General features: G+C 45.2%; 1 protein-coding gene across 1 annotated transcript in view; it reads right to left on the bottom strand.

Moving 5' to 3' along the window:
* Positions 1–11,289, bottom strand: part of lhfpl7 (LHFPL tetraspan subfamily member 7) — a 125,987-nt gene extending 114,698 nt beyond the window's left edge. The window contains exon 1 of the mRNA XM_080482532.1: positions 10,409–11,289. Within this exon, the coding sequence (XP_080338658.1) occupies positions 10,409–10,798 (390 nt within the window). The 5' untranslated portion in view covers positions 10,799–11,289. The remainder of the gene's footprint in view (positions 1–10,408) is intronic.
* Positions 11,290–12,880: the final 1,591 nt, after the last annotated feature.

Here is a 12,880-nt window from a genome sequence, read left to right as displayed (position 1 = left end):
ATGACAATGCAGAGATTTTGTTGCCCTTTGAGTGTCCGTTTACACCACAACGGTGTTCGTAGACACTGAAGATGCAACTTTTTCAGAACGACCCATCAGAACCCATCCCTCATCTGACATCGCTTTAGACGTAATAATCTTTTTTATTTTTTTTTTTTCCTTTTTTTTTTCTCTTTTTCCCTTTTTTTTTCCTTTTTTTCCTTTTTTTTTCTTTTTTTTCTCCTTTTTTTTTTCTCTTTTTTTTTTTTTTTTTTTCTCTTTTTTTCCTTAAGTACGAGACAAGGAACTACACTAAAGAATAATCACTCCCTTCAACTATGCTAATAATGCAATATCTGATTAGGTGAAAAGCTCATTTGCATCCAAAAAAAAAAAAAAAGGAAAAAAAAAAAAAAAAAAAAAAGACGTAATAATCTTCACACATGTGGAAGAACCAGCTGGATCTGTGGGGATGATTCAAGCTGTCCCCTCCAGGTCTCTGTTTACAAAACTGTACTTCATGAAAGTCTACATATGCTCTGTTTTCACTTTTTTTCTAGCGTCTGTTAAAAGTGTAAGTTTCACACACACACACACACACACACACACACACACACACACACACACACACACACACACACACACACACACACACACACACACACACACACACACACACACACACACACACACACACACACACAGGCACGCAGGCACGCACACAGACATTTATTTATTATGCTTTGCTTTCTTTTGTTTTTCTTCTTTTGTCCTGCTGAGTTTTGGGTCGGGAGGGTCGATGTCTCGTTAAATTTTCATTGTTCTGTGACCTGAAAAAAAGTCTATAAATAAAGTGCTAAAAGAACAGTTTCCAGCTTTTGTGATTATGGTCTTTTTTTAAGGGGGGGGGAGGTTTATTTTTCAGATCCAAGTGTGGTTTTAAATAGTTTTCCTGTTTGGAGAGATTAGGTCTTAAAAGATTCTGGAGTGTGTTTACCAGGATAAAGATTTGCTCTAATCAGAAAGGTAACATTGAAGTACAACACATGCCTTAAAGATTTTGTTAATTATAAGAATCAGGTGACATAAAAGAAATTGTATTTCACACCTGCTGTAAAAATTGACAACACAGACTAACTTAAAATATGTCTTCTTTTCTCTGTGAATTCTCTCTGTTATGCGAGTTTCATGTATATGGCATTTCTTCTTTTTTTTTCTCACCATCACCAACGCAAAAATAAAGCTGTGAGCCAACCAGGGAGAAATGACCCCATACATCTGCATCAACATCGGCTGAGACCCCCGTGAAGAGTCGGCGTGAGGAAACCAGCTGACCCAGATGGAGCCACGGGAAGGATCCTCAAAGACTGAGCAGAGCTGTTTGCTGAGGTTTTCACAACTATTGTTATCCTCCACTAAAAGAAAGAGAAAGGAACCTTTCTGCCTACATATAGACAGAGGATGCACTCAACAATTCCACACACATGGACCAAGAGAAAATGATTGATGTAAGAATTCTGTATGTGGGCTTTAACTGCACTTATAATCCAGTTGTCCTTACAAAACTGGTGGTAGAAGCTTTTACAGGTTCCTTATGTGCTTGGAGGCTGAACTACCTGAAGAAAGGACCACAGGAGGTGAGGAAGGAGCATCAGATATCATCCACAACCATCGTGGCGATAGGCGTGCCACAGGGATGGGTACTCGGACACCTACTTTTCTCACTCACCTTAGGCATTCACTCATTAGGGTTTAAAACAAGCATCAATGAGAGAGCAGAGGAGAAATTCAGCATTTGACAAGATGAGAAAAGTCTGGAACATCAGAGCACAACAATGCCACAAGACTTCAGAGATTGAAGGAAGTATGAAGGACGATTCCTTCTATACCGATAATAGAAATGCTTATTTCTTTAATGACGACACAAAATGCAGATATTTGAATAATCTTCTTTTTTTTTTTTTTTTTTAAATGCAGCATAACAAATCAATTCTGCAAACTGCTCCCATCACACACAAAAAAACACCGTCTGGCACAGTTTGACACAAACATAGATAACAGCCAGATATATCATTAGCACCCCATTACATACCTCCGACCCATTATCTCATCTCGCACATCCTGTTGTCAAATAGCATTTAAGTGACTGAAAACAGAGTTTACAATGATTTTTTTATTTTATTTTTTTTGCTGTTTGTTTCAACAAGTGAAATGGTCCGCTGTGTCCTGCGAGGCGGGTGAAAGTGAAAACCAGGCAGCCATCCAAATGACCCATTCATCCCCAAATCTATCAATGTGAAACACTCCTCTGTATACACTCCTCCTACCATTAATTCTCTCGCCAGTCGAACGGCAGCCTTGAAGTAAACATGCACTGTATGATAATAAGTCAGCGCACCACATTTCACGCAAGACTTGCTGTCAAAGGACCAAACATCTATCTCTCCCTCCAGCCATAGCTTCCCCTCCTGCTCTACATCAGGGGGTTTTATTTCCCCCTCTCGTTTCCGAATAAATCTATTCATGTACCTGGAATAACTCAAGGTGAACAGACAAGCAAATACAAAACACCGCTAATTTATATTTGGGACCGGCCTGGGAGGGAGCGGGGGTGTGTTTGTCTCATAAAAGAAGCGACTGTGTGTGCAGCTCACGGCAGTAAAACGCGACTCCTGACCGTCTGTCAGTGTTCGCAGGTAACTTAAGGGATCAGATGAACGGAGACAGAGCTGAGTTTATGAGACGATCTCCTCGGATGAACTGTCCAGAGGACACCTTGTGCGGCCGTGTCTCTATTCGAAGCATATAATGTCACAAGTATCCATTGGGAGTAAGTGTAGTGTGTTTAACTGAATGCAAAGCAATTAAAATGAAGACAAATTAAAATAAGGAAATTAGCCACAGTGCAAAATCACAAGTGCAAACAAGATTAAGCTTTATTTTAATTAAATACACAAGCACAAATTATCAAATATGCATGGACACGTCTTCCCGACTTACGCTTTCAAAGTATGTCTTTATCCAGCACCTATCCGGTAATGCTTTTTATTGTTTGTCGATCCCAACTGCCATTAATAACAAAACATTCATCATGAAACTCCCGAGAAGTCTGACAGGATAATTTGCTCCTTTGCTTTAGATTAGATTGTGTGTGTTCTCAGAGGACATAGTTTCACTCTCAATTTGTGAGAGCTGGCAGCCCTCCTTCTCTTACATTTTAAAATACATTTAGTTGGTGTTTTTTTGTCGAGTCTGCAGCTTAATGACTGATAGAGGGAGATTTTATCCCCTCAGTAAACGTAATTCAGCAGAATCCTCCCATCAAATTGCATCCTCTCTATTTCCATATAGTCATCTTCTCTACGGAGTACGTGTGGGAATGGATGGTTGCTTCTTTTGTGCTTTTGCCGGATAATAAAGAGGGTTTTGAGCAGGGCCATCCCTCCATATACACAGCACCATAAATAACGGGGGACTTTCTTTTTTTTTGTATGTATAGATGCAGCGTAATTTTATTCTAAATGTTATTCTGTGCTTCGCCAGGTATAGATGCAGCTACCTTTTTTTGCTCATGAGGCGTGAAGCCAAAGTTAAATCAGTTGAATTTGTGACAAGAAAAGGATCATCTGTTGAAGAGCAGAGCTTCGGGGGGGGGGGGGGGGGGGCTGGGGGGCAGCGGGACCTGCTGGGTTTCCAGACAGTTTAGTAGCATGTTGAACAAGCCACCACTCATCAGAACATATGTTCATTATAAGGTATGTTTAAACTCATATTTCATTTTTCTCCTCTTTTTTGGAGTGAAAAAGAGGACCTTCCTTCTTTAAAAAAAAAAAAAAAAAAAAGGATTTGCTGGTGTTATACAACACTCCAACTTCCAATGTGTGCATTTTATTTACTGTAGATGAGGCCACATCATTAAGCCTGGACTTTATCTCCCTTTGCTGTGATAAATGGAAATAGAACCGGAACAAAAGACTTTCCAAAATATCACAAAACAGAAAAGAGCTTCCAAATGACTGAATTCAGATTTTTTTATTTGTTTTTGTGACATAGATCAACATGGATGTTTGAAACCAATTAGAAGCTTTTCCTTTTAGTTTTTTTTCTAATTACAAAGTACAAAACAAAATGACAGACGTGCCTTCACCACCCAGTTTGGTCCACAACCAGCAGCGTCTGTACTTCTTTTACGAGCTCCGCTTTGCTTGACGTCTGATTACAAAATGATTGCTGGACTGGGTTAGAGACCCTGCATTTTGACGGACAAAAATATTCTCGTACCAACTGTTGCGCAACGTACATGAGTTGCGAGACATTTTCAAGCGTGAAAACGTTTGTCAATTCATCTGAGTTCAACTCGGAACTCCTGGAGAATGTTGACGTCCATGCATGTATCATGTGCAAAGAATTTGGTAAAAATCCAGAAGAAAAGTGAGTCTCAGACACAGAGGGGAAGACGATTTTGAAATACCATTTCTAAGTTACAAGCTCTTTTATGGATTGCAGACATAGTCATTTTCATTTCGATTGTTTTAAATAAAGCCTATGTTGAATGGCATTTAGTTTGGGGAAGTGGGAGTGGAGGGAGCCTCGGGAAAAAAAATGTAGCTTCGGGCTACAACTTGGCAAGATGCTGCCCTGCTATTGCGATAACTCACTGGGTCTCCTCTGTTCCACTCCGCTTCTTGACGATCCTCCCCTGAACCCCTAATTACCGCATCAGTGCCGACATGGAGAGCCACCGCTCGTCACATCAGTGCCCCTTCTGATCCACCCTGACGCTCCAGAGGTTTTCGCTTCATCCCCACTGCATACATGTGTAAAAGCAGCACGCATGTGTAAGAGTGCCACACATCACTGGCGCGTGCGTGCGTGGAAAGCTGTTCGCACGAGTCTCGGAACAGAATGAGGTCGGGCAGGAGAAAAACAACCAGTTTGCTTTTTGTCTCTCGTGCAAACTCCCCACAGGAGGGGGGGGGGGGGGCAGGAATACAACATGTGCATTAGACCCTATAACATCATTCATAACAGGCAGACACAATTCCACACAAATGGCTTTCACCACAGAGGTTTCCCCATTAGCATTAAAGGAGAGTGGCTATGAGAGGCAGAGAGAGGGAAAAGGGAGAAGCTTTACTACTACAATAAATCTAAGGAGCAACTCTGGTCTGCTTTCAGCACCAAATGACAGCTTTCTGTTCAGAGCACATTTCACAGCCCTCTGCTCCTCTGCCCAGCCTGTTTGTTTGTCAGAGAGCAGCCGGGGATACGACGAGTCCCGGGGGGAGTGTGTGTGTGTGTGTGTGTGTGTGTGTGTGTGTGTGTGTGTGTGTGTGTGTGTGTGTGTGTGTGTGTGTGTGTGTGTGTGTGTGTGTGTGTGTGTGTGTGTGTGTGTGTGTGTGTGTGTGTGTGTGTGTGTGTGTGTGTGTGTGTGTGTGTGTGTGTGTGTGAAGCTGGACCTTACAGCCTCTGTGGTGCAGGAGGCCAACTGAGAAGCACAGACCTTTCATTTCTCCCTCATGTTCTTCAGAGAGATGAAGGCCAGAGCGTGTCCATCTTGCCGTTATTAGCCAGCGAGTCGCTGACTGGACACCCCCTCTGGACCCGCTGCATAACATCACAGTGCAGCACAACCAGGACACACAGCACATCATAACCAATCCACCCTGGTGTGTCCAACTTGGACTGCTGGATCCTACATAATTTAATCCTGGTTCAAATCCCAGATGAAGGTTCACCACTGTAGTACCATGAGCAAGGCCTTCGACAGCCAACTGTTCAGGTTGTGTCAGGAAGGAGCGTCGTAACAACCAATAATGTAATACCTGCCATTAATGCCACAATTCTGGCCTTTTTCAATGTAATAATGCAAATTACACAGTAACTTTCCATTACATTATTGAAGTAGCATTTAAAACCCTTTCACAATGTCATAACTGCAGCCAATAATGCAATAATATGTAAACAAGTCAACATGTATTTGAAACAAGACCTTTTTTGTGCAGGTTTTATCATCAAATATAGACATAGTGGGTAGCATAGTTGTCAAAGGTCTTTTACTGTTTCATTACATTGTTGGCAAGTTACTGTGTTATTGGTTTAGTGACATAACAAATGATCAAAGTGATTGGCCATTACTACATTATTGGTTGTTACAGACCATTAATCCATCTACCTTCTGTCAGGCTTTATTCAGATCAGGATCGAGTTGGAGTTTTTGTTTCAGAAAAGTTCTGTGTTTGCAAGGCAAAGTTTGGAAAACAATATCCATTTCTATTTTGAAAAAACTGCATTTTCAGAGGCTCCCTGGACTGGAACTGGGGAAATACCCATTATGAGGTGAGACTGCTAACCACTACACCACTTCAGGGGATCATTTGGGCAAAACATATATCAAATATCTGCTGTGGACTTCATGTTATGGACACTTTTAAGTAATAAAAGTGGATAAATTGGGAGTTGCACTAACTTTGATTTAAACTTTTCATTTAAGGGACTTTATTTTGGTAGGATAAAATACTCACTTCTTTGCCTCATTACTTTCTCATCACTGCAGACAGTTTAACACAAAGTGGTAAATTGCTCAAACCGACCTTTGCAAAGAACTTTAAAACAGGCTCCTATGTAAATCTACATCCTCACACACCCAACAGACACTAAACTCACGGCTATGACAACCTTTCGCCTGGTGATGCTTTTTCACATGCTGACATTAATGAAGCAGGCCAAAGACAAAAAGGTGCGCCGGCTCCACACCAAGTGAATTTCAATAAATGAGTTATCTGTCTACTTAAAAGTAGTTCTGGCCCACTGAGTGGTGAAATGAGCATCGGGCATGGTTTATGCACCAGCAAGTGTTCTTCATAGGTAGCTGGCAATTAGGCACGGTAAAGCCTCTCCGGTAACGTCCGCAATTCATCTTCTTGGCACGTGGCGAAGACAACGCGGGCCCCGCTGTTTTGTTTCGCGTGTCAAGAGGATTTTCAACGGAAGCCAATCACGCGGCTCCTCGCCACGGCCCGGAGTCCCCGCTTTGACATGCTGCCATATTTCGGCGACGGCGAGACAAAAGAAGGGAGGGTGGAGAACGTTTTCCAATCAGCGTTCCTGGAGCCCGGCCACCGCTCATTTAGACTACAAGGCGACCTTGACATTCAGCGGGCAGGTACCGTAAGAGAAGCCCAAACACACGCCATGGATAGCGGGTAGAGCGCGCACACAGTGCAATCCAAGCGCACGCAGACGCTCCTCGCCCAGACACACACACACGACTGTTGGCTGGTGACTACGGAGGCCGAGCTAATCCAGCTCCAGTGTTTGGTGCTGTGAAGCAGCTGGAAGCGCATAAGCTGTTAACAAGTTAGGCTGAAAACCTTCACTGGCAGGCACCCTCTTCCTCCTCTTCCTCCTCAGCACACACCTCCTCCACCGACACGTCCAACCTGGCAATAACCACCGCGGCACGCGCACGCTTTCACAGTTCCACACGGAGGCCTGTACTGTGTATTACACTCAGACGCTCTGCTGGAATATCTCACAGCCTGGCACAAACAAGCACAAGTAATGCGAGCAATAATTCATGCGCAAACGCCCGCATGTCGAGGAGACGTGTTTCGTCTGCTTCTATCCTGTAATAAGCCTAATGCGTGCTGGCTGAAGTGCACTGGTCGTTATTAGAATCAGCCCAAGTCAATCTGGGAAATTTACTGGCCGCGTTTTTCATTTATTTGAATGTGAGTTAGTTTTTAAAGCAAAAAAAAAAAACATTTCAAATGTGCTTTCAGGAGTCGATTAACAGCTTAATATGTCTCAGTGTGGGTGAAGAACTTCTCATCAGGAGGTCCCATGAAGCCTGCGAGCTCACTGCTGCACTGTGTGGATCTCCAGCAGCGTGATGACGGACCTGCAGCAGGTGGTGCGGGTGGCAGAGCACCACCTTACAGATCGCTTAGATTTCTGACACGCAAAACTTGCGAACCAAATACATTGTACTCATTCATCTTCATCTTAGACGTCCAACAACATGGTCCACCACAAGATAACCGGGGACGTTTAAAGATTTCTGTTCATCAATAGATTGTGATGGGACAAGTTAGAAGATCATGTGCCGCCAAGAGAAAGTCAGCAATGGAAATACTGCTTCCATCTCTCAGGGATTTTGGTTTCCCTCTTGTTTCCGTGTGAGTCTGAGTGGACGCTGTGGCCCTGCCAGTCTGGTGCCGTGGCTCCTGAGCGCCAGCAGCGCCGTCCAAAGCAAGAGTGTTTGACAACCCGGAGCAACAACAGAAACAACAGCAAAGCAAGTAGAAAGTAGAGCACAAGTAGGCCAGCCTCTCAGGGAGCCGCCTCCTCCTCCTCCTCCTCCTCCTCCTCCTCCTCCTCCTCCTCCTCCTCCTCCTCCTCCTCGTCTGTCTGGTCCTGTCCTCATCCTCCCTCTGGTTCTCTCGCACAGTGTCCTCGGGGCTCACCCCGACTCTTGCGAGTGAGCCAAGAGTACACTCTTCCACTCTGATGGACGCAGCGCGGCTCAATGTACAGTGAGCGTCGTCTGCTGGTGCTTTAACACAAAACACTGAGTGGAGCTAACAGCTTGCGGGGCATGTGTGTCTGCGCATGGCATGCCGCGGACACCTCCCGTGCATGGTGGCGCCGCGGTTTTCTTTTTTTTTCTTATTTTGTGCACGTCGGTTGTTGACACGTTGAAAATGGAAGGCATCAGCAGAACGTACATCAAGCGAAGAAGGGTGGGGGTAATAAAGTGGATCTGATGAAAACTTAATGGCCCCTTCACCTTTATTAATGGCTGTGGGAGCGGGCCCGCGCGCTCGGGTTCACCGACGCAATAACACGCGTCAGGCCCCATGGAGGGGGGTGGTGGTGGGGGGTGGGCAGCTCCATCGGGAACACACTCACTCTCTCACCACCAGGGAAGAGGGGCTCATAACTGGGAGGACACTAATCAGCATGCTGCCAACTGGATAACTGACTAAATGGCAGCTGAATTCAGCCAAATGAGCCTTAAAGCAGCACGGGATGCGAACATCCACCCGACGACGGTGCGGCACTTTAGAACATAAGTGAGATGAAATCTAAAAGCGACGCAGCCTCCCACTGAGGAAGTGTGATTGCAAATGTGTGGGACTTTCACTGAGGAGTGTGTTTGTTCCTCTGCATTAGCTGAAGTGGCGTGTCTGGAGCAGTGGCACTATTTTCTGACCCACTCCAGATGGAATCGCGCTGTACGTGGCCCCTGAACCCCTGCTGTTGTGTGTGTTTGCTTGGCCTGTGGTGCATCTTCACCCATTCGAAGCCCCCTGCTGCTGCCGCCCTGAGTTGGACGAAGCTCTACAGATGGATGAAAATGGAGATGGATGCACCTCCAGCACCTGTGCAAGGAAAACCCTGTTGTTGCATTCTTTCCCCGCTCTTCTGCGAATGCTCGCACTCCAATCGCACAAGCGGCACTTATTAATATCTCCCTTTCAAATGCTAATTCCCTCCCCTCCTCATACATAAATCATAACTCCAGAGGTGGCTGCTATACTGTGGCGTTTTTCTTTTTCTTTTAAGAGGGGAGGATGCGCGGCCGGGTGTGGCGCCTGCCTGTAGTAAGTAATGACACAAGCTTGTGTCCCAGATTCTAACAAGGCCAACTGGTTCCATGAGCATGTACACTCCTTTAACTCTACCAGTTGTTTTGAACTCAACTTTTCCTGACACTAAGGGTTCAAAAACACATCGATACAGGTCTATAAGCTGTGTCCATGAACATTTGTTAACCAGGTGTCTGTCTGAAGACGACAGAAGAGGACTGTGTGTGTGTGTGGGGGGGGGGGGGGGGGGGGGGGGGGGGGCTCTCGGTGAGCAGATCTGCCAACCTGGTGCCACTTTTCGCAGCTCTGATGTGCGTCTGGCGTGCTGCGCTGCAGATGCTGCTCTGTGTGATGCGCCTCCTCTCCTCCCTCCCCGTCAAATGAATCATTTCTCCTGACTGGGAAGAAGCACCGCATCACCTCACATGTGTGCGTTTTGCGTGAGGGTCGACTCTGGGGACGCACGTCAGGCTTGGGTTGGGAGTGTGCAGCCGGGAGTCACTATTCTCATTTAGAGACAAAAACTTTTACAAGATGATTGAAGTTCGATGGGGGCAGGAAATAATCAGTCGTTTAAATCAGCATTTTAGGGTCGGATCTGCTTTTCTTGTTAATTAAATTCCCTAATAAGGATGTAAATCATCTCGGGTGATTAAATGTCTGCAATCAAGTATCATTTCCCCGAATCAGGTGTAATTTTCTTGATTTAGGGCTGCAATTAGGCCTAAACATGACTGGCTAATGCGCTCAAATCTAATCATTTTTTTGGCTCCTCAAACTGCAAGACCCCCCCTGACGCCCCCACACGCACTGATCCAGATGTGAGAAACCCCTACCTGCCAGGAGCTGGAGGGGATCTCCGCGAATTTGCCCAGACCCCCGAAGGTGTAGCAGCGGTACATGTGATCCAGAGACTCGGAGCAGTGCCACAGCAAGCCGAAGCTCACAGAGTCCTTCCCGGTGCTGTGATGCTGCTGCTGCTGCTGCTGCTGGTGGTTGTGATGGTTCCTCAGCTGATCCTTAACAATCCAGGCAGGGGAGATGAAGCTGAAGCTGCAGACGGCGACCAGAGCGGAGGACAGGAGCACCCAGAAGCAGCCCACACAGCTGAACATGGTGGCGGCGTGCAGGGGCACAAAGCCCGGAGACAGACCCAGACCAGTCCCGAACCCGAACCCGAACCCGGCTTCTTCTTCTTTCTTCTCCCGGCCCAGGAGCGAAGGCATTTGGAGCTCACGCCTCCAGGAGCGACGCTTCCAACTTCAGCCCGCCGTCCTGCGCGAACCTCAAGAAGGACTCAGCATGAGCGTGTGCACCTGCAGCAGCGGCGGCCGTGTGCGTAGAGAGCGCGTGTGCCAAGAACATCTGGCCAGCGGCGAGAGCAGAACACATGTGTGACGAGCGGAGGGGGAACAGTAAAGTCAAGTCATCCGTGCGCGCACTCAGGCTGGTCCGATGCCCAAAACCTGCCACTCTGTTTGGCACACCCCCAAAAAATAAAAGCCCTGGATGCGCAGTAAGTTCAGTCCGCCCGGCGCGCACGCGGCGCACGCACGCACGCACGAGCAGGTCCCGGAGCTCCGCCGCGTCACAACGTCCCGTCCAGAGCCGCTCGCCCCGTGCAGTGCCGTGCCGTACTGTGCCGTGCCGTGGTGGCTCCGCGCGGACAGCAGCTGCGCGAGCGCACTTTGGCAAGACGAACAAGTGCGTGCGGACTGCGTCCAAGCTCGTGCACGTTAGGAGGACCGCTTCCGGCGGTGCCTTTCGTAGTAAAATCCAAACTGAAGCGGCAAGACTTTGTCTTTAAACTTAGAAATCTTCAAGTATGATTTACAGTTTACTTTTCTTTATTCTGATAACTAGTATTATAGCCTCAGCTGGTTACTACTTATCAAGAACAACTTTTCTCCCACAATCTAAAAACATGTGTCAGGATCATTAGTGACACTGAATTGCTCCTAGAGTATGCCAACAGAAAAAAAAACAAGCTTAATGAGAACCAATTGTTATCAATAAATGGGTATTCTAGTAGATTAGTAATTAAAACTAAAACTCTGTAACATACCCAACTCCATGCTTTCAACCATAAATATGAAATATTTAAAAAAAAAAAACAGATGTTCAGTTTCTTCCTTCTTTCACCTGACATCACCTCACTCTACAACACACACTGATATTTCTATTCTTCTTTGTTTTCAATAGAATAAAATCCATTTCATTCTTGCCATGCTCAATTAGCAAATGCAAATTTCCTTTATGGGTTTTCTATGGTATGAAATGGCAGTTGATAACTCACAGTAGACGGCATAAATGCCACCAACTCACACGAAGTGTGAATAGATAACAATATTTTATTGTCCAGGAAAAGAATGGTGACCAGTGAAAATGTGCCCTTCAAGATTTCCTTGATTTGACTGTCTTTTGGTTTCTGTGTACTGCTTTATCCAATTTAGGGCTGCAGGTTGCCAATCCAGCAAACACAGACAGTAAAAACAATACACTCACATTCACACATATGGGCAATTTAGGGTCACCAGCTAACCTCAAACACATGTTTTGTGTCGTGGGAATACCTGGAGAAAACCTCCGAATGTCTTGCAATGAGGCAAGAATGCTGATGTGACATGATTGTGCAGATGTGCGAATTGGGAAAAGTTTATGAAAATCGGTACAAGTGAAACACAACTTATAGTTTACATGCTGTACCTTGTCAGTGACCTCACTTCTCGTGTCTGTTAAGACATTTAAAACACAGTCATGGGAACACAGGTTCAGCTCAGTTATTTTAACGCATTTTCACTCAATTTGAATAATCAAATCACAAATTATTTTAATAAATGATTAAACTTTTCCCAATAGTTTGCATCATCAGGGTTGAATCTTCTGTAGCATAATCTACAATCTCTTTTCTTGAGTATCTTCAATCCTCTCAATTCTACATGTAGTTTTTAAAAACGGTAATTTTTCTGATTGTTTAAAGACTTTAAATGTGATCATTAATTTCTGTTGCTATTTTCTAATTGTGAGGTTACCATAACAACGTTTTAACCAATCACAGCTCACGTGGTGTCAGATATTTGAGGTGGGCGTTGCCTCTGCACGTGCAGGTTTACCTTAGTAATAATGAGCTCTTGACGCAGGATTTTTACAGAAAACGACCCTTTTTGAACCCGTTTTTGCAAAAATAGGAACATATGTGTGTAATTCATCCCACCGGAACGCTGGACACTATTATACCCTTCCTTCTCTGCTCCCTTCATCAGGTTTACCCTCAACCAACATTGCCCCCACATGGTCAGAGGCGATAA

Source organism: Lipophrys pholis (genome assembly GCF_963383615.2).
Source record: "Lipophrys pholis genome assembly, chromosome: 16".
NCBI classification, from domain to species: Eukaryota; Metazoa; Chordata; class Actinopteri; order Blenniiformes; family Blenniidae; genus Lipophrys; species Lipophrys pholis.
This window is presented reverse-complemented; position numbering and strand designations above follow the sequence as displayed.